The sequence below is a fragment of the Tachyglossus aculeatus genome, chromosome 6, assembly GCF_015852505.1.
Source record: "Tachyglossus aculeatus isolate mTacAcu1 chromosome 6, mTacAcu1.pri, whole genome shotgun sequence".
Lineage (NCBI taxonomy): Eukaryota > Metazoa > Chordata > Mammalia > Monotremata > Tachyglossidae > Tachyglossus > Tachyglossus aculeatus.
The window spans coordinates 44,703,073-44,723,808 of NC_052071.1; the positions used below are offsets into that span (position 1 = coordinate 44,703,073).

The 20,736-nt window shown below is 44.6% G+C and overlaps 1 protein-coding gene across 1 annotated transcript; it reads left to right on the forward strand.

Moving 5' to 3' along the window:
• Positions 1–1,396: 1,396 nt before the first annotated feature.
• On the forward strand, positions 1,397–10,360 carry LOC119929927 (ES1 protein homolog, mitochondrial-like). Its single transcript, XM_038748288.1, has 5 exons — positions 1,397–1,642; positions 5,121–5,292; positions 7,649–7,850; positions 9,334–9,508; positions 10,259–10,360. Exons 1-5 carry the CDS (start codon positions 1,535–1,537, stop codon positions 10,313–10,315), a joined length of 714 nt encoding a protein of 237 aa, XP_038604216.1. The 5' UTR covers positions 1,397–1,534; the 3' UTR covers positions 10,316–10,360.
• The last annotated feature ends 10,376 nt before the right edge of the window (positions 10,361–20,736 follow it).

A 20,736-nucleotide genomic window follows, 5' to 3' on the forward strand; every position in this document is an offset into this window, starting at 1 on the left:
AGTATCCCAGAGTCCCTGTCCTTACATTATGGCTCTTTGAGTAAATGTTTCCCTAATGATTCCCCCAAATCCCTTGTGAGAAGAGTAAAAGCATGTTTCAGTTTCTATTTCAAACCTGGGCCCCATTTTCTCCATCTGTAAAATGGGGGGTAAAAACCAGTTCTCTCTCCCCTTAGACTATGAGCTGTCAAGATCTTATCATTATCATTACCATTATTATTACCATTAATAATAATGTTGTTGTTATTAATAACCATCATCAAGCACATGAAGGATTGTTCAAGAAAAGATAGTGTGATTAGTCCTGTCCCGTCATCATAGAAAAGGAACCAAAGAAGATGAGCTTAAAATGCATGGAAGTTTACTATAATGACATTATCTTGGATTTATATCTTGCCTTTTAGATCAACAGTTTAGATAATATTAAATATGATGAAGAGATAATAAATTGTGTCAAGTGCAGGCTGGAATGTGCTACCAAGGGATGTGGAAGAATTCCTTCACAGACGTTTCCTTCACTGGAAAAATTAAGGTAAAGCCTGCAAGGAGACAGGGAATTGAACTGGACAACTTCTGAAATTCCCATCCAGCCTCACAATTCTCTGATTTTTTAACCAGAATTCCCAAGTCAGGGACAGTCCTCAAGACTGGAAGCTCCTTGTGGGCAGGGAATGTTTTTACCAACTCTGTTATATTGTACTCCCCCAAGTAATTAGTACACTGTTCTGCATATAGTAAGCACTTAATAAATACCATTGATTGATTGATTGATTGATCTACAGTCCGCTTAGTAACCTACAGTTGAGCAAGCCTTGCAGGGGACATGGGTCCTTTGCCAGGGCTTGAGTATATTCGATTCACCAATCAGTTAGGCACAGAGAATGGCTAATAGTCTCCAATCTTCAGAAATCTTATTGAGAATTTCCTGGATTGCATCTAAGTCATTACCAGGTTTATCATCACAGCCTCTAAATTATTTAAAAAAGAGAAATCACATTTCCTCCACCTGTTTTTACAACTGGGGAATTATTGGGCCCAAAATCACCCACTGAAGACGAGTCAAATATTCCAAGGGGTGGGACAGGGAGGAATAGGGAAGAGAATAAAATGTCCAAACTTTGAAGGCTGGGTTTTTCCCCCTGCAGTTTGAACGAGGAAGTGGGAATGGAGTTTGGCATAGATTGACCCTTTTTCATCATTCTTAAAATGAAACAGAACTGTAATGATGACAGTGCACAAAAAGAGATCACTAATTTCTAAAAAAAGTTCAGGGCAGATTTCAGAAGTCCATTAAGCCGCCTCTCCTAACTGAGAAAAGAACCTGTCCCGGGTCCATCTCTTGTGAATTTAAAACACCCGGTGGACTGAAACTGGACACTTCTTGTCGGTAGCCCCTGGCAGCAGCCCCGCCTGTCAAAAGGAGGATGGTCTCACTCCTCTATAAAAAGCCTCCGACGTGGTGCGGGGAGAAACAGCCGCCACAGCAGACACACAGAGAACCAGCTTCTCCTCTGCAACCCCTCTCACTTGAATCATGGTCAAGAAGGTGGCTGTCATCTTGTCCGGCTGTGGAGTCTACGATGGCAGTGAAATCCACGAAGCCTCCGCTGTCCTAGTCCACCTCAGTAGAGATGGAGCACAGGTAAGAAGAGAGCCTGATGCTTCTGTCCCTCTCCATCCTCTTCTCTCTCTGCCGTTGCCTAATGAGAAGCAGCGTGGCTCAGTGGAAAGAGCACAGGCTTTGGAGTTGGAAGCCATGGGTTCAAATCCCGGCTCCGCCGATTGTCAGCTGTGCGACTTTGGGCAAGTCACTTAACTTCTCTGTGCCTCAGTTACCTCATCTGTAAAATGGGGATCAAGACTGTGAGCCCCCCGTGGGACAATCTGGTCACTAACATCCCCAGTGCTTAGAACAGTGGTTTGCACATAGTAAGTGCTTAATAAATGCCATTATTATTATTATTATTATTATTTATTAATGACTTCCCCCTTCTGGAAATCTGCTTGGGTCTTTGGGTACCTTGGTTCCAAGAGGTAAGTGTGGGGTTTCTTCCCCTGCCCCAGACTTAACCCAGATTTGACTACAATCAGACGCCTTTCCTCCTGTCACTGAAGATCTTGAATTTAATGCTACTGCACTTCATTCGTCCATTCAGCTGTATTGATTGAGTGCTTACTGTGTGCAGAGCACTGTACTAAGCACTTGGGAGAGTACAATAAAACAATAAACGGACACATTCCCTGTCCACATTAGAGCACTTCATTCTCTATCTTGCCGTCCCTCATCTACCATCTGCCCGGGAATTTTTCCAGTTGAAAAGCCACTGTGAAATCAGAACTGTACTGTCTACGGTACATTTTAAGTGCATTTTAATAACCTTAACCTACATATTCCTGAAAAACGTTAGCCACTGCCTTCAAGTTCCTAGACTAGAATTCTCTTGAGTTTCTTTCTTGTACTGCTCTAGCCAACTTCTCTGACAAATGCTGTCTTGAAAATCCCATACTCTAAACCGAGGTTCTGTTTTTCCGCTTCTCTCTCTGCTGCATAAATTACAAACAAGAACACTGACAGCTGAGTTCCCAAGTTTAAACTTTCAATCAGAATTGAACAAGGTCTCTCTCTCTCTCTCTCTCTCTCTCTCTCTCTCTTCCATCTATCTTTCCCCTTTCCTCACCTCTCTCTTCCCCTTCCTCTATCTCTTTTCCTCTCTCTCTTCCTTTCTTGCTCCTTCTCTGCCCTGTCTCTGTGTCTCTCTCCCTTTCTCTCCTCCTCTTCTTTCTTTTCCTCTCCTTATGCTTATACTACTACTAATAATAATGATTAGGGTATTTGTTAAGTGCTTACTATGTGCTAAGCACTGTTTTAAACACTGGTGTAGGTACAAGATAATTGGGTTGTCCCATGTGGGGCTCACAGTCTTAATCCCCATTTTAAAGATGAGCTAACTGAGGTACAGAGAAGTTAAGAGGCTTGCCCAAGGTCACACAGCAGACAAGTGGCGGAGTCAGGACTAGAACCCACATCCTCTGACTCCCAAGCCTGTGCTCTTTCCACTAAGCTATGGTATTTGTTAAGCACTTTCTCTGTGCCAGGCACAATAATAATAGCTGGGGTGGTTACAATCAATCAGTCAATTGTATTTATTGAGTGCTTACTGTGTGCAGAGCACTGTATTAAGCGCTTGGGAAGTACAAGTTGGCAACATATAGAGACAGTCCCTACCCAACAGTTACAAGCAAATCGGGTTGGACAGTCCCTGCCCCATGTGGGGCTCCCAGCCTCAATCCCCATTTTACAGATGAGGGAACGGCAGCTCAGAGAAGTGAAGTGACTTGCCCAAGGTCACACACTATATTAACTCATACACTAGATTCTATCCTAAAAAAGGTAGAGAGTCTGAGATCCAGTCCTTGTCCCACGTGGGGCTCCCAGCCTCAATCCCCATTTTACAGATGAGGGAGCTGCAGCTCAGAGAAGTGAAGTGACTTGACCAAGGTCATACACTATATTAGCTCATACACTAGATTCTATCCTAAATAAGGTAGAGAGTCTGAAATCCCTCAAGAACCTGGCCAAAATAAACCTGGGGTCTGATAATTGTCTGGCTTGGCATCTCTTACAGCTCTTCAGTGGCCTCTGGCCAGGCAGCAGCCCTAGCCTTATCGAAGGGAGCCTCCTTGTGGGAAAAAAGAAATCTCTCCCCTAAATCAAATTTAGCTTCTCAATTTCTCTTGAGACAAGAGGGGGAGAAACAAATTCATTCAATCATATTTCTTAAGTGCTTACTGTGTGAAGAGCAATCAATCAATCAATCGTATTTATTGAGCGCTTACTATGTGCAGAGCACTGTACTAAGCGCTTGGGAAGTACAAATTGGCATCACATAGAGACAGTCCCTACCCAACAGTGGGCTCACAGTCTAAAAGGGGGAGACAGAGAACAGAACCAAACATACCAACAAAATAAAATAAGTAGGATAGAAATGTACAAGTAAAATAAATAAATAAATAAATAAATAGAGTAATAAATATGTACAACCATATATACATATATACAGGTGCTGTGGGGAAGGGAAGGAGGTAAGACGGGGGGATGGAGAGGGGGACGAGGGGGAGAGGAAAGAAGGGGCTCAGTCTGGGAAGGCCTCCTGGAGGAGGTGAGCTCTCAGCAGGGCCTTGAAGGGAGGAAGAGAGCTAGCTTGGCAGATGGGCAGAGGGAGGGCATTCCAGGCCCGGGGGATGACGTGGGCCGGGGGTCGATGGCGGGACAGGTGAGAGCGAGGTACAGTGAGGAGCACTGTATTAAGCGCTTGGGAAAGCACAATACAGCAATAAAGAGTGACCATCCCTGCCCACAACAAGCTCACAGTCTGGGAGGGGGGAGATAGCTATCAATACAAATAAGAGACATCAATATAAATAAGTAAAATGACAGATACATGTAAGTGCTGTGGGGCAGGGAGTGGTGGGGGGAGAACAAAGGGAGCGAGTCAAGGTGACACAGAAGGGAGTGGGAAATCATCATCATCATCATCAATCGTATTTATTGAGCGCTTACTATGTGCAGAGCACTGTACTAAGCGCTTGGGAAGTACAAATTGGCAACATATAGAGACAGTCCCTACCCAACAGTGGGCTCACAGTCTAAAAGGGGGAGACAGAGAACAAAACCAAACATACTACCACAATAAAATAAATAGGGGGAAAGTGGAGTTGAATTCATTCCAGCGCTTAGAACAGTGGCCAGTGCTTTGCACATAGTAAGCCCTTAACAAATGCCAATTATTATTATTATTATTATTATTATTATTATTATTATTATTATTATTATTTCACTTCTCTGTGCCTCAGTTACCTCATCTGGAAAATGGGGATTAAGAATGTGAGCCCCCTGCGGACAGAGACTATGTCCGATCTGATTTCCTTGAACCCACCTCAGTGCTTAAAACAGTGCTTGGCACATAGTTCGTGCTTAACAAATACTACAATTAATATTATTAGTAGTAGTTTTATTATTAGTGGGCCAGTAGCCCCTTGGGCCTTACCACTCAGGGAGCGAAGCAGGCCTGGCATGTGTGTTTGAAGTAACTGGGACTTCCTCCCCTCCCTCAAATCAGGTGGTGTTCTTTGCCCCAAACGTCACCCAGATGCATGTCATCGATCACACCAAGGGGCAGCCCTCAGAGGAGAAGCGTAATGTGCTGGTGGAGAGTGCCAGGATCGCGAGGGGCAACATCCAGGACTTAAACCAGCTCAAGGTTGGTGAAATGGATGCCCTGATCATACCAGGTAAGACCCTGGGAATGCCCCCGAGGGACCGTTCATCCCTCAATCCCTAGGAAACCGGCAAAGCCCTCTTCTCCCTTAAATTGAGAAAACCCCAAGGTTAGATCTGGATGCTGAGCAGCTATAGGGTGATGGTGTCACAGCTTCTATCTTCCTCTGTGAAAAAGTGCAGAAGACTTTGGCAAGAAGCATGAGAAGCAGCGTGGCCCAGTGGATAGAGCATAGGCCTGGGATTCTAACCCCAGCTACATCACTCATAATAATAATAATGATGGTATTTGTTAAGTGCTTACTATGTGCCACGCACTGTTCTAAGCGCTGGGGTGGATACAAGCTAATCAGGTTGTTCCATGTGGGGCTCACAGTCTTCATCCTCATTTTACAGATGAGAGAACTGAGGCACAGAGAATCAATCAATCAATCAATCAATCGTATTTATTGAGCACTTACTGTGTGCAGAGCACTGTACTCAGCGCTTGGGAAGTACAAGTTGGCAACATATAAAGACAGTCCCTACCCAACAGTGAGCTCACAGTCTAGAAGGGGGAGACAGAGAACAAAACCAAACATATTAACAAAATAAAATAAATAGAACAGGTATGTACAAGTAAAATAAATTAATTAATTAATAGAGTAATAAATATGTACAAACATATATACAGGTGCTGTGGGGAAGGGAAGGAGGTAAGACGGGGGGATGGAGAGGGGGCGAGGGGGAGAGGAAGGAGGGGGCTCAGTCTGGGAAGGCCTCCTGGAGGAGGTGAGCTCTCAGAGAAGTGAAGTGACTTGCCCAAGGTCACACAGCAGACAGGTGGCAGAGCCGGGATTGGGACCCATGTCCTCTGACTCTCAAGCCCGTGATCTTGCCATTATCTGCTGTATGATAAGTCGCTTCACTTCTCTGGGCCTCAGTTACCTCATCGGTAAAATGAGGATTAAGATTGGGAGTCCCATGTGGGACAAGGACTGTTTCCAACCTGATTAGCTTGTGTCCGCCTCAGCATTTATTACGGTGCCTGGCACACAGTAAGTGCTTAACAAATACCATAAAAAAAGAAAGCACAAATAGACAGGACTTCTTAACTTTCACTGGAGAGTTGACAGATGCAGCAGCTACATTATTTATTGAACACCACTATCGACAGAACACTGTCCTGGGTGTCTAAAAATGTCACAAGAAATAGTAGAAAACAAAGCCCCTGCCCTTTAATAATAAAAATGGTGGTATCTGTTAAGCACTTACTATTTGCCAAGTACTGTTCTAAGCACTGGGGGAGATACAAGGTAATCAGGCTGTCCCACGTGGGGCTCACAGTCTTAATCCCCATTTTACAGAGGAGGGAACTGAGGCACAGAGAAGTGAAGTGACTTGCCCAAGGTCAAATGACAGATAAGTGGCGTTGCTCGGATTAAAACCCACGACCTCTGACTCCCAAACCCAGGCTCTTTCCACTGAGCCACGCTGCTTCTGAGCACTTGGATACTCATCTCATCCCCTCAGCACTTATGTACGTAGCCTCATTCTATGTAGCTTCCCCTACCTGTAAATTATTTTAATGTCTGTCTCCCCTGCTAGATTGTATATACCATGAGGGGACGGATCTTGTCTACCTGCTTTATTGTTATTCCTTTCCAAACACTTAGAACAGTGCTCTACATTCAGCAGGTGTTTAGTACAGTGCTCTGCACACAGTAAGCGCTCAATAAATACGATTGATGATGATGATGATAAGTACCACTGATTGATTAATTATAGTCTAATGGGGAAGACAAACACAGGTTAAGCAAATTATACAATAGTTAAAAGAAAGTGAGAATAGAATTAAAAAAACACAAATGAGAATCAAGTAAGTAATAGTAATGATATTTATTGAGCACTTGCTGAATGCAATGAACTACACTAAGCACTTGGGAAAATATAACAGGAGAATTAGACATGTTCCTTGCATTTGAAAAATTTGCACTCTGAAGGACTTGGAATATTCATTTTAGTATCCATCAGTTACTGGATTTTTTGTTGTTTTTTTGAACAGTATCTGAGAAGCTCTCACTATGTGCCAGGCACTGTACTAAGTGCTGGGGTAGATACAAGTTACTCGGGTTCTACAGAATCCATGTCCCATATGGGACTCACAATCTTCATCCCCATTTTACAGATGAGGGAACTGAGGACCAGAGAAGTGAGGTGACTTGCCCGAGGTCACACAGCAGCCAAGAGGCGGAGCTGGAATTATAACCCAGGTCCTTCATGACTTTCAGGCCTTTGCTTTATCCACTAGGCCAGACTGCTTCTTATGGCTTTTCCGGCATAAATCAGAATTCCCGCCACTCTTTCTCTTTCCCTTGTTTTGTAATCCAGGTGGCTTTGGCGTGGCTAAGAACCTTTCCACGTGGGCTGAGAATGGCAAGAACTGCACAGTCTCCAAAGTTGTAGAAGACACAATCAAAGCATTTCACGCTGCCAAGAAGCCCATAGGCCTCTGTTGCATCTCTCCAATTCTGGCAGCTAAAATCTTGCCAGGTTGTGAGGTGACAGTCGGGCAAGACCAAGAATGTGAGAGGTAAGTCAGAATGATAATAATTATAGTATATTTAAAGCGCTTACTATTTTCCAGGCACTATACTAAGCACTGGGGTGGATACAAGCAATCGGGTTGGACACGGTCCCTGTCCCTCGTGAGGGTCACGATCTCAATCCCCTTTTTACAGATGAGGTAACTGAGTCCAAGAGAAGTGACTAGCCCAAAGTCACACGGCACATAAATGGTGGATGGGGATTAGACCTCATGAACCCATTAGAAACCCATATGTCACAGGAGGGCCAGGCCTCAGTGGGGTCAGAGCAATGTATGATATCTCCGTGGCCTCGTACCCTTGTTGGACTTTAGGGAGAAAGGGGACACTTATGTTGTCTCCACACTGAACGCAGCTTGTAGAGCTGAACCTCAGGTATCCTGAGCAACAGATATTGCACCTGGGACAGAGATGCGAGTTAATGTAGCAGAGATGAAAATAAATATCCATCAGTGACTCCCTCTCAGACCTCTGGGAAGAGTGCTCCACATCAATAGCCACCACATCAATCAATCAGTGATATTTATTGAACTCCTACTTTGTGCAGACCACTGTACTGAGAGCTTGGGAGAGTACAGAGTTAGTAGACACGATAAATAGAGCGGCAATAAATGCCATCATTTTTAGGACTAGTAAGAAGCTGGGAACAAATGATTTCAAGTTCTGATCGTATGAAAAGGTGCGTCGTTTGTGTCCAAACACCGTGGAAATGCCTTGAAAGGCAAATAGGTTCACTGTCAAACCTACTAGCCTAGAGAAGCAGCGTGGCTCAGTGGAAAGAGCACGGGCTTGGGAGTCAGAGGTCATGGGTTCAAATCCCGACTCTGCCGCTTGTCAGCTGTGTGACTTTGGGCAAGTCACTTCACTTCTCTGTGCCTCAGTTACCTCATCTGGAAAATGGGGATTAAGACTGTGAGCCCCGCGTGGGCCAACCTGATCACCTTGTATCCACCCCAGTGCTTAGAACAGTGCTTTGCACATAGTAAGCACTTAACAAATGCCATTATTATTATTGGAGAAGCAGTGGAAAGAGCATGGGCTTTGGAGTCAGAGGTCATGGGTTCAAATCCCGACCCTGCCAACTGTCAGCTGTATGACTTTGGGCAAGTCATTTAACTTCTCTGGGCCTCAGTTACCTCATCTGGAAAATGGGGATTAAAACTGTGAGCCCCCCGTGGGACAACCTGATCACCTTGTAACCTCCCCAGCACTTAGAACAGTACTTTGCACATAGTAAGCACTTAATACCATTATTATTATTATTACTAAATTCTAAGCTCCTTGTGGGCAGGGAAAACGTCTACCAACTCTGTTTACATGGATCTCTCTCAAGCCCTCAGTACAGTGCTCTTCACACAGTAGGTGCTCAATAAATACGATTAACTGATTGATAGAATCTAGATAATGGACTTTAGCTAATTTGCTGTCTACCGTGATTACCCAACTCACCCCAACCTCTTATTTCTTCAGATGGCCCCACGCCAAGACGGCTGATGCCGTCAAAGAACTTGGCTGCAGGCACATCAACAAAAATGTCAACGAAATCCATCTGGATGCCCAGAACAAGCTGGTGACATCCTGTGCCTTCATGTGTAACGCCCCTGCCCACGAGGTCTATGACGGAATTGGAAAGCTAGTCAGAGAGGTACTACGACTTGCCTGAGTACATCCCCGGACTGCAGTGCGTGCTGGGGAGCGCGACGTGGCTAGTTCAGCCTCCACATTAACAGATTAATTAATTAACGTTGGCATTTGTTAAGCGCTTACTATGTGCAAAGCACTGTTCTAAGAGCTGATATGGGCCTAGGCTGTCTAAATAATGGTCAGTGCACTCCCAAACCTCAGATCATGGGGCTCAATTTTCCCATAGAACTCCTCAGTAGGGTCACGGAAGCGGCTAAGAAGCAAATACCCTAGGATCAGCGAAGATCTATATGAGCCTCATGGATTGCTATTGTCTCACTCTCCAGACTCTCTCACACAAAGAAGCTGCCAATAGAATGAAAACATCAACAGATATGGCAATAGTGGCTTACTTAGCCCTTAAATTCTATTTTAAACCCAGATTTGATCATTTCCACTGGTGAATGCCAATCTTCCTCAGAAACCACTGGTAGAAGAGGTTTAAAATCCTTCAGGGAACAATTTGTGTCTCACCCGGCTTTACAGTTTTAAATATTTATTGTAAGGCTTTTTTCCCCTCTCCGACACAAACCGTCACACATCATGAACTCTGATCCAGTGCCAGAAAACAGATGAAGACTCTGCCTTGGCTTGTTCCCTGTAGTTGGGCTGGAGAAGAGACACACTAAATCAGCTCTGACTATTATAAATCAATTTCAGTCGACTCAATGTTTCATTTTCCAATGGGCCCTTTGATCCTTACACTACTTAGGATGTCAGGCAAAGCGTCAGCAGAGGATTGGAGTCCCAGGAAATCCAGCAACAGTGATTCAAGATTTTTGCCCTTCACCATGAGAAGTTTGATTCTGAATAAAGCTACGGTCGATTCATACTTGTATATTTCGTTACCATATCATCAACAGCTGTCTTACTCTAGAGTTGGGGAGATATTAGGGGGTTGTGAGGGTAGGGGAAGGATTAGCCCTCCAGTTGCCTAGACCAATTTCCCTTAACTTTTCTTTAAATGGTATTTGTTAAGCTCTTATTACGTGCCAGGCACTGTACTAAGCGCTGGGAATAGATACAAGCTAATCAATTTGGACACAGTCCCACGTGGGGCTCACAGTCTTAATCCCTATTTTATAGATGAGGTAACTGAGGCACAGAAAATGAAAGTGGCTTGCCCAAGGTCAAACAGCAGGTGAGTGGTGGAGCTGGAATTAGAACTCAGGTCCTTCTGATTCCTGTGACTGTGTTCTATCCACTAGGCCATGCTTATTCCCTACATCCTACTTATAGTATTGACTTTTGTCTGGAAAAATTCAAAAGATTATCATGCCATCTTCCTCCGTCCCTTAATCTGGAATGCTAAATGCCAAATTTTACTGTGCATGTTGACAAGGAGCACAAAATATTTTCAAGATCCTGTGATAGAGTCTTCAGCAGATATTGTTGTGTGGCTATGGAAGCAGCGTGGCTCAGTGGGAAAAGCCTGGGCTTTGGAGTCAGAGGTCATGGGTTCAAATCCCAGCTCCACCAATTGTCAGCTGTGTGACTTTGGGCAAGTCACTTAACTTCCCTGCGCCTCAGTTACCTCATCTGTAAAATGGGGATTAAGACTGTGAGCCACCACCGCCCCCCAACCGTGGGACAACCTAATCACCTTGTAACCTCCCCAGCACTTAGAACAGTGCTTTTCACATAGTAAGCGCTTAATAAATGCCATCATTATTATTATTATGTGTAAAATGAGGTCCAGATTAGTGGAAAGCACAGTGCACACAGGAAGACAGAGGGAGACTTGGGTTGAAAAGCAAGATCTCCTGAATTTTGGTCCCCTTAGTTTCCACGGTCAATTTTCCAAGACAGGGAAGGTTGCATTCAGGATGGCCCTGTGTTAAGGAAAGCCTTCACTGTGGTCCATGCTCTTTAAACAACAACATGTACATGCCTAGACTACTGCTTCCAACACCACATTGGAAGACTGTTCCCTCCTTCCCTAACAGCATTCTACCCAAAACACATCTTGGAAACACACATTAGAGGAGAGCTGAGTGCTCTCTCCCCTCTCAGGATCGCATCTGGAGAGTTTCCAGGACTCTACCAATCTCGGCTGTGGGAGAGAGAGTCAAGCAGAGGAAGTGGCTGGCGAGTGGAAGGCCATCTGCTGTAAGTCAAAACTCACCTGTGCTGGGCAGCAGCAGCACAGGAGAGAGTCGAGGGTGGAGACTCAAGCCCATTCATTCAATCGTATTTATTGAGCGCTTACTGTGTGCAGAGCAGTGTACTAAGCACTTGGGAAGTGCAAGTTGGCAACATATAGAGATGGTCCCTACCCAACAACAGGCTCACAGTCTAGAAGGGGGAGACAGACGACGAAACAAAACATATAGACAGGTGTCAAAACCATCAGAATAAATAGAATTAAAGCTATATGCACATCATTAGCAAAATAGAGTAGTAAATGTGTACAAGTAAAATAGAGTAATAAATCTGTACAAATATATAAAAGTGCTGTGGGGAGGTAGGGTGGGGGGGCAATGGGGAGGAGGAGAGGAAATAGGGGGCTCAGTCTGGGAAGGCCTCCTGGAGGAGGTGAGCTCTCAGTAGGGCTTTGAAGGGAGGAAGAGAGCTAGTTTGGCGGATATGTGGAGGGAGGGCATTCCGGGCCAGGGGAAGGACGTGGGCCGGGGGTCGATGGTGGGACAGGAGAGAACGAGGCACAGTGAGGAGGTGAGCTGTGGCAGTGGAGCGGAGGGTGCAGGTTGGGCTGGAGAAGGAGAGAAGGAAGGTGAGGTAGGAGGGGGCGAGGTGATGGACAACCTTGAAACCGAGAGTGAGGAGTTTTTCCTTGATTATTAGGTTGACAGACAACCACTGGAGATTTTTGAGGAGGGGAGTGACATGCCCAGAGCATTTCTGGACAAAGACAATCTGGGCGGCAGAGTGAAGTGGGGAGAAACAGGAGGATGGGAGATCGGATGGGAGACTGGAGTAATCCAGTCGGGATAGGATGAGAGATTGAACCAGGAAGATAGCGGTTTGGATGGAGAAGAAAGAACGGATCTTGGCAATGTAATGGAGGTGAGACCAGCAGGTTTTGGTGACGGATTGGATGTGTGGGGTGAATGAGAGAGCGGAGTCGAGGATGACACCAAGGTTACGGGCTTGTGAAATGGGAAGGATGGTTAGTGCCGTCTACAGTGACGGGAAAGTCAGAGAGAGGACAAGCGCAGAAAAAGACAATGGAAAACCACTTCCATAATTATTATTACTATTACTATTTACCAAGAAAACTCAGTGGATATACTACCAGAACGATTGCAGATGAAGGTGTGGCGTTCTGGGAAAGCTGTGTCCATGAAGTCACTATGACTTAGTTTACATAGATTAATCGGTCGATTTTCCAGTACCGGGAAGAACATAAGACAAGACAAAACTGCTCTCTGTTTACCTTTTTTTTTTATTAGTGGTATTTGTTAAGTGGTGACTATGTGGCAGACACTGTATTAAGCCCTGGGGCAGATTTGAGATAGTCTGGTTGGATACAGTCCCCATACCTCATCTTGTTCACAGTCTTAATCCCCATTTTACAGATGAGGGAACTGAGGCACCTAGAAGTTAAATGACTTGTCCCAGATCACACAGCAGACAAGTGATGGAGCCAGGATTTTTAATAAAATGATACTTGTTAGGCCCATTCTATGTGCCAAGCATTGTTCTAAGCATAGGGGTAGATCACAATGCTTCTCAGTGAGCCACTCTGCTTCTCGTTTCCTAGGCTTTGATGCCCGCTTGAAAACTCTGCAGGGTTTTCCATTGGATTTAAACATTAAGAGGGGAGGGAAATGGACTAGTCAGAGGATTCACCTAAGAAGTAATTTAAAATATTCCATTGAGGAAAAGAAAAGAATGAATACTGAATATTTTGAAGGCTGTGTAGATTCATCTCCGTGGCACGGGATGGCTAGCACCCAGACATCACCATTTTATCCTGGCTAACTCCACTACCCTACTGAGCCCATTCTAAGGAAGCTTTTCACCCCCTCAGTGTCTGAGAAGCTGGGTGGGTGGATTGGATAACAGTAATAATAAGAAAAATAATTATGGTACTTGGTAAGCATTTACCATGTGCCAAGAATTGTTCTAAGTGCTGGGGTAGATACAAGTCAATCAGGTTGGACACAGTCCCCGTCCCACATGGGGCTCACACTCTTAATCCCCATTTTACAGACGAGGGAACTGAGGCCCAGAGAAGTGAAGTGACCTGCCCAAGCTCACGCAGCAGAAACGTGAGGCTCAGTGGAAAGAACACAAGCTTGTGAGTCAGAGGTCATGGGTTCCAGTCCTGGCTCCGTCACTTGTCAGCTGTGTGACTTTAGGCAAGTCACTTAACTTCTCTGTGCCTCAGTTACCTCATCTGTAAAATGGGCATTAAGACTGTTAGCCCCCCGTGGGACAACCTGATCACCTTGTATCCACCCCAGTGCTTAGAACGGTGCTTGGCACATAGTAAGCACTTAAATGCCAGCGTTATTATTATTATGTGGAAGAGCCAGGATTAAAAATCAGGTCCTTCCGATTTCCAGGCCCGTGCTCGATCTGTTGGGCCACGCTGCTTCTCAATGATCCGATCCAAGTGCAGAAAACAGGTGTGGCACATAGGCAGCTTTTCTTCTAGGACGAATACTGCCTGTTTTCAGGTTGAGGAATTACATTCCTGATACAGGTTGTCATTTTCAACGTTTGAATCATTTAGAAAAATCTCTTGAAAGCCTGCCTGGAGAAGAGAGGAATTGAAAGCACCCACCCTGCCCTGGCCCTTGAGAAATAGTCTACATAACTATCTTTAATTTCCCCAGGGACCTTCTGGGTAAACACACGCTTTGGTGAGGCCCAGGCCTGGAAGATAGCACAATCAATCCAGGCTGCGGTGACTGCTAATTATAGCAGGCCAGTGATGCAGGATGCAGAAATATGAGGGTTGGTATGGAATGAAGTAAATTTTAGCATCGTAAGAGGAAGACCCTGGCTCTGGACAAAGCTCTTTGCCCTCCTAACCAACATTCATCTTGCAAGATGGTAGGTGCAGAGAAAAAAGGGAAGCGGAGAAGTCTCCTTTGACCATTTTTGACAAAACCCTTGGGCTGAACGAGGCTGAAGGATCACTGTTTTTGTGAACTCTGACCATGATATTTGGGGACATCCTCTGAGCTAATCAAGCAAAATTCAGCCCGGGCATCTGTGTCATGTTCTCTGGTAGATTAATGGGTGGAACGCTGGATTTGATTTTGAAAAAAGGAGAATTTTGGAAATGCATGGGTTCTGCTTTGACTTTCTCCATAACCTTAGTCAAATCACTCAACCACTCTTTGTCTGTGCTTTTGCATCTATACAGTGGCTCCTTACCTCTCAGGGATGTTTTGAGAGCAAGATTCATTCATTCAATCATATTTATTGATCACATACTGTGTGCAGAGCACTGTACTAAGCTCTTGGGAAGTGCAAGTTGGCAACATATAAGGACAGTCCCTACCCACAATGGGCTCACAGTCTAGAAGGAGATAATGCTGTCTTTTTGAGACATGGAAGAAAAGCTGCAAAACAAGATGATGATGATGATAGTGATAATTATAGTACTTGTTCAGTGCTTACTATGTGCCCAGCTCTGTTCTAAGTGCTGGGTTAGTTACAAGTTATTCAGGTTGGATATAATCTTATTCCCCATTACAGATGAGGTAACTGAGACCCAGAGAAACTAAGTGACTTGCCCAAGGTCACACAGCAGACGGGTGGCAGAGCTGGGATTAGAGCCCAGGTCCTTCTTACTCCCAGGGCCATGCTCTATCCACTGGGCCACGCTGTGATGATAGTAATAATTTATTTAAGGGGATAAAAATCAGTAAAATGTTTAAAACATTCACTGATGGATCAGATTAATTAACTTGGTCACCTGAAAGTGAATGAGGAGATCAAAACCCAGCACTGAGTGACTCCACTGGCTGAGCTCTGCCATTGTTCCAGTGGAAACATATGTTTTGTTTTGTTCTCTGTCTTCCCCTTCTAGACTGTGAGCCCACTGTTGGGTAGGGACCGTCTCTATATGTTGCCAACTTGTACTTCCCAAGCACTCAGTACAGTGCTCTGCACACAGTAAGCGCTCAATAAATATGATTGATTGATTGATTGATTGGAAAGAATGCTGCTCTGGGAATCAGAAGATCTGGTTTCTAGTCCTGCTTTTTCCTGCACCTGACTACTCTGGGTGGAGAGCATACGAAGCAGCACGGACTAATGGATAGAGCCCGGGCCTGCGAGTCAGAAGGACCTGCGTTCTAATTCCGGCTCAGTCACTTGTCGGCTGTGTGACCTTGGGCAATTCACTTCATTCATTCATTCATTCAATCGTATTTATTGAGCGCTTACTGTGTGCAGAGCACTGTACTAAGCGCTTGGGAAGTACAAGTCGGCAACAAATAGATTTGGTCCCTACCCAACAATGGGCTCACAGTCTAGAAGGGGGAGACAGACAACAAAACAAAACATGCAGGCCGGTGTCAAAATCATCAGAACAAATAGAATTAAAGCTATTGCACATCATTAACAAAATAAATAGAATAGTATATATGTACAAGTAAAATAAATAGAGTAATAAATCTGTACAAACATATATACAAGTGCTGAGGGGAGGGGAATTATGTAGGATGGGGGGATGGGGAGGAGGAGAGGAAAGAGGGGGCTCAGTCTGGGAAGGCCTCCTGGAGGAGGTGAGCTATCAGTAGCGCTTACTATGTGCCAAACACTGTTCCTAGTGCTGGGGGAGACACAAGACAATCAGGTTGTCCACTTCTCTAGGCCTCAGTTCCCTCATCTGTAAAATGGGGATTAAGACTGTCAGCCTCACATCGGATCGGGACTGTGTCCCACCTGATTAGTTTGCATCTACCCCCGTGCTCAGAACAGTGCTTGACACACAGTAAGTGCTTAACAAATACCATTATTATTATTATCATTATTAGTTTGCACTGGGCAACATCCCTATTTGCCAACTCACTCTTTGCACTCTGTGCCTCAGGGGGATGAGAGACTAATCAAACCATAATAATCAATTCCTCCGTGCAAGTTCTCCATTCTGAAGGGGATCAACCAATCAACTCATCAATCGAATGTGTTGAAGGCTTGTACTCAGAACTTGTGAGAGTACGATATAATAGGGTTGGTAGACAGGTTCCCTGTCCATAGAGAGCTTACAGTCTAGAGAATAATAATAAATAATAATAATGAAATTTATTAAACACTTACTATGAGCCAAGTACTGTTCTAAGTGCTGGGGAGGTTACAAGGTGATCAGGTTGTCCCACGGGGGACTCACGGTCTTAATCCCCATTTTACAGATGAGGTCACTGAGGCACAGAGAAGTTAAGTGACTTGCCCAAAGTCAACCAGCTGACAATTGGCAGAGCCGGGGTTTGAACGCATGACCTCTGACTCCAAAGCCCGTGCTCTTTCCATTGAGCCACACTGCCTCTCAAAGCATGGTGGCTTTCCCCATTGCTCCCATTGCTCCATCCATCCACTCCATTGGCACTGAGCTTTCCCCACATCCGCAGTTAGAGATTTTAGTAATTTAACACTCTCAACCCTAATTGATTTATTTCCTCATCTCATTATTTAATCTCTAAAACTCAAAATCAATTTGTATAGCAGATCACGCTCAAATGATTTCAAATCAATAAAATCCCCGGTGGTACCCAGCCCTTATTCATAAGAAATGCATGAAGTCTGTGACACTTGCATAGCAGGCTATCCATCTAATTACAACATTATATGGCTAAAATCCTACTGTAATTTATACAGCCCTGGGACCTTTTCAAGATCCACCAAACTAGCTCTCTTCCTCCCTTCAAAGCCTTACTGAGAGCTCTCCTCCTCCAAGAGGCCTTCCCAACTGAGCCCCTGTTTTCCTCTCCTCCTCCCCTCCCCATCTCCCCCCTCCCTCCCTCTGCCCTACCCCCTTCCCCTCCCACAGCACTTGTATATATTTGTACTTATTTATTGCTCTATTTATTTTACTTGTACATATTTACTACTCTATTTTATTAATGATGTGCATATAGCTATAGTTCTATTTATTCTGACAGTTTTGACACCTGTCTATTTGTTTTGTTTTGTCGTCTGTCTCCCCCTTCTAGTCTGTGAGCCTGTTGTTGGGTAGGAACCGTCTCTGCTGACTTTTACTTCCCAAGTGCTTACTACAGTGCTCTGCACACAGTAAGCGCTCAATAAATACTTACTGTACTAAACACTGTACTGTACTAAGTACAAGATAACCAGGTTGGACACAGCCCCTGTCCCCTCTGGGGCTCATTCATTCATTCATTCATTCATTCATTCAATCGTATTTATTGAGCACTTACTGTGTGCAGAGCACTATACTAAGTGTTTGGGAAATACAAGTTGGCAACATATAGAGACAGTCCCTACCCAACAATGGGCTCACAGTCTAGAAGGGGGAGGAGGATTATAAGTCGCAGTCTTAGTTGGAGGGAGGAGGATTTTATCCCCATTTTACAGATCTGGTTACTGAGGCACAAAGTAGTTAACTTCTACTTCACTTAACCTCACTTCTCTGGGTCTCGGTTATCTCATCTGTAAAATGGGGATTGAGACTGATAACCCCAAGTGGGACAAGGACTGTGTCCAACCCAATTTGCTTGTATCTTCCCCAGCTCTTAGTACAGTGCCTGGCACACAATAAATGCTTAACAAATATCACAATTATTAGTATTATTATTAAGTGGGCCATTTTGGTCTCTCAATTTTGGGGGCCCGTAAATAATAATAATAATAATAATAATAATAGCATTTGTTAAGTGCTTACTATGTGCCAAGCAGTGTTCTAAGCACTGCTGGAATACAAGGTAATCAGGTTGTCCCACATGGGACTCATAGTCTTAATCCCCATTTTACAAATGAGGTAACTGAGGCACAGAGAATTAAAGTGACTTGCCCAAGTAGCGGAGCCGGGATTAGAACCCACGACCTCTGACTCCCAAGCTCAGGCTCTTTCCACTGAGCCACGCTGCTCAAAAAGGGAGAAGTTATGTTGCCTAGTGTGAAGAGCCCAGGATTAGGAGTCAGAAGATCTGGGTTCTAATTGCAGCTCCATTATTTGCCTGCTGTGTAACCTTGGGCAAGTCACTTTAATTATCTGTTTCTCAGAAAATGGAGATAAGAGGCTCGTTTTCTCTTCCCCTTAGACTGTGCACCCCATATGGGACAAGGACTGTATCTGATCTGCTAAATGTGTATCTCCCCAGTGCTTGGTACAGAGAGAGCACAACACATTGTACAGTTATTACTATTACCAGAAGCAATCAACCAACTTGTCACAACCAACAACACTTTGCTAATTAATTCTACTTTGTCCAGAAAAACAGATTCAGTAACCCAACAATTTTTTTTTTTCATTTTCAGCAACCATCTATAGGCGGTATTCACAAGGCTCATAAATGCCCTCATGGGAAGCTGATTGAAAGTGAAATGATAATTTGTCTTTTCGACAGGTTTTCCCTTTCCAGAATGAGGGCTGCTTCTACTGCCCATTCTTGGATAAAGAATGTAGACTGGGCAAATGTGCTTCAGTTGATGAAAAACACTGATTCAGTGCTGATATGTAAAAATGGCATTTAATGAACAAGATCATTTGTATGGTGTCATATACCGGCCTGCCATCTGTTCAGTGAGATTATATTGCTCTATGTTCCTGGGGCATATATCATCTGACATGCTTATGGTAATTTCTAGGAAATGAGAGGCCAGTATGAGATTTCATTTTGCAGGGAAGCACAAAAGCATATTTGTATTGTATACCTTCAAGGGGGTAGTTTCCTTTATTAGTTTCTAGGGCCTCATTATGTGCAGTATGCAAAGACACAGAATTGTTTCCTTTGGCTGGAAACCTTTGGCCCCTGATTTGGAAAAGCCAATGAGTCTGTAGGACTCAGCTCTCACAAGTGTTATTTCCATCATCATCATCAGGATTGTTATAATAATAATATAATAATAATGTATTAAGTGCTTACTATGTGTCAAGCAATTACCCTGAAGCACTGGGGTAAATCCAAGATAATTCAGACACAGTGCCTCTGCCCCATGGGGTTCCCAGTCTAAGCTGGAGAAACTGAGGCACAGAGAAGATAAAGTGACTTGCCCAAAGTCACAAAGAGGTTAGGGTAGGCATTAAAAATCAATCAATAAATAAAAAATAATGGCATTTGTTAAGCGCTTACTATGTGCAAAGCACCGTTCTAAGCGCTGGAGAGGATACGAGGTGATAGATTGTCCCACGTGGGGCTCACGGTCTTCATCCCTATTTTACAGCTGAGGTAACTGAGGCACAGAGAATTGAAGGGACTTGCCCAAAGTCACACAGCTGACAAGTGGTGGAGATGGGATTTGAACCCATGACCTCTGGCTCCCAAGCCCGGTCTCTTTCCATTGAGCCACGCAAGTCCTCTGACCCCCAAGCCTGTGCTCCTTCCCACTGGACCGCACTGCTTCGGAAAAGGTTCCCATTAGCACCAAATCAAATTCAGCCAGACTTGGCCTGGGCTTGGCCCTCCCCTCCCCTCGAAAAAAAAAATCTCCAACCACATACTCCACAGTCGTCTTGTTTCAGGGGAAGAATTATGCTACCATCCGGGCTACCACTACATAATAATAATGGCATTTATTAAGTGCTTCCTATGTGCAAAGCACTGTTCTAGTGCTGGGGAGTATACAAGGTGATCAAGTTGTCCCATGTGGGGCTCACAATCTTAATCCCCACTTTACAGATGAGGTAACTGAGGCACAGAGAATTGAAGTGACTTGCCCAAAGTCACACAGCTGACAAGCGGTTGAGATGGAATTAGAACCTATGACCTCTGACTTCCAAGCCCGGGCTCTTTCCACCGAGCCACGCTGCTCAGCGGATAAGGGCAACATGGCCACTGAAGCAAAGGGGAGAGAGAATGAGGCTGAACAGCTTCTCCTCCTATCTGCTGTTGCATTTCCTCTTTTTTACGCGCCAGGGGTAAATACAAGTTAATCAGGATGGACACAGTCCCTGTCCCCCATGGGGCTCACAGTCTAAATCCCTATTTATCAGTGAGGTAGCTGTGGCCCAGAGAAGCGAAGTGACTTGTCCAAGGTCACACAGCAGACGCGTGGCAGAGCCGGGAATAGACCCCTGGGACTTCTGATTTC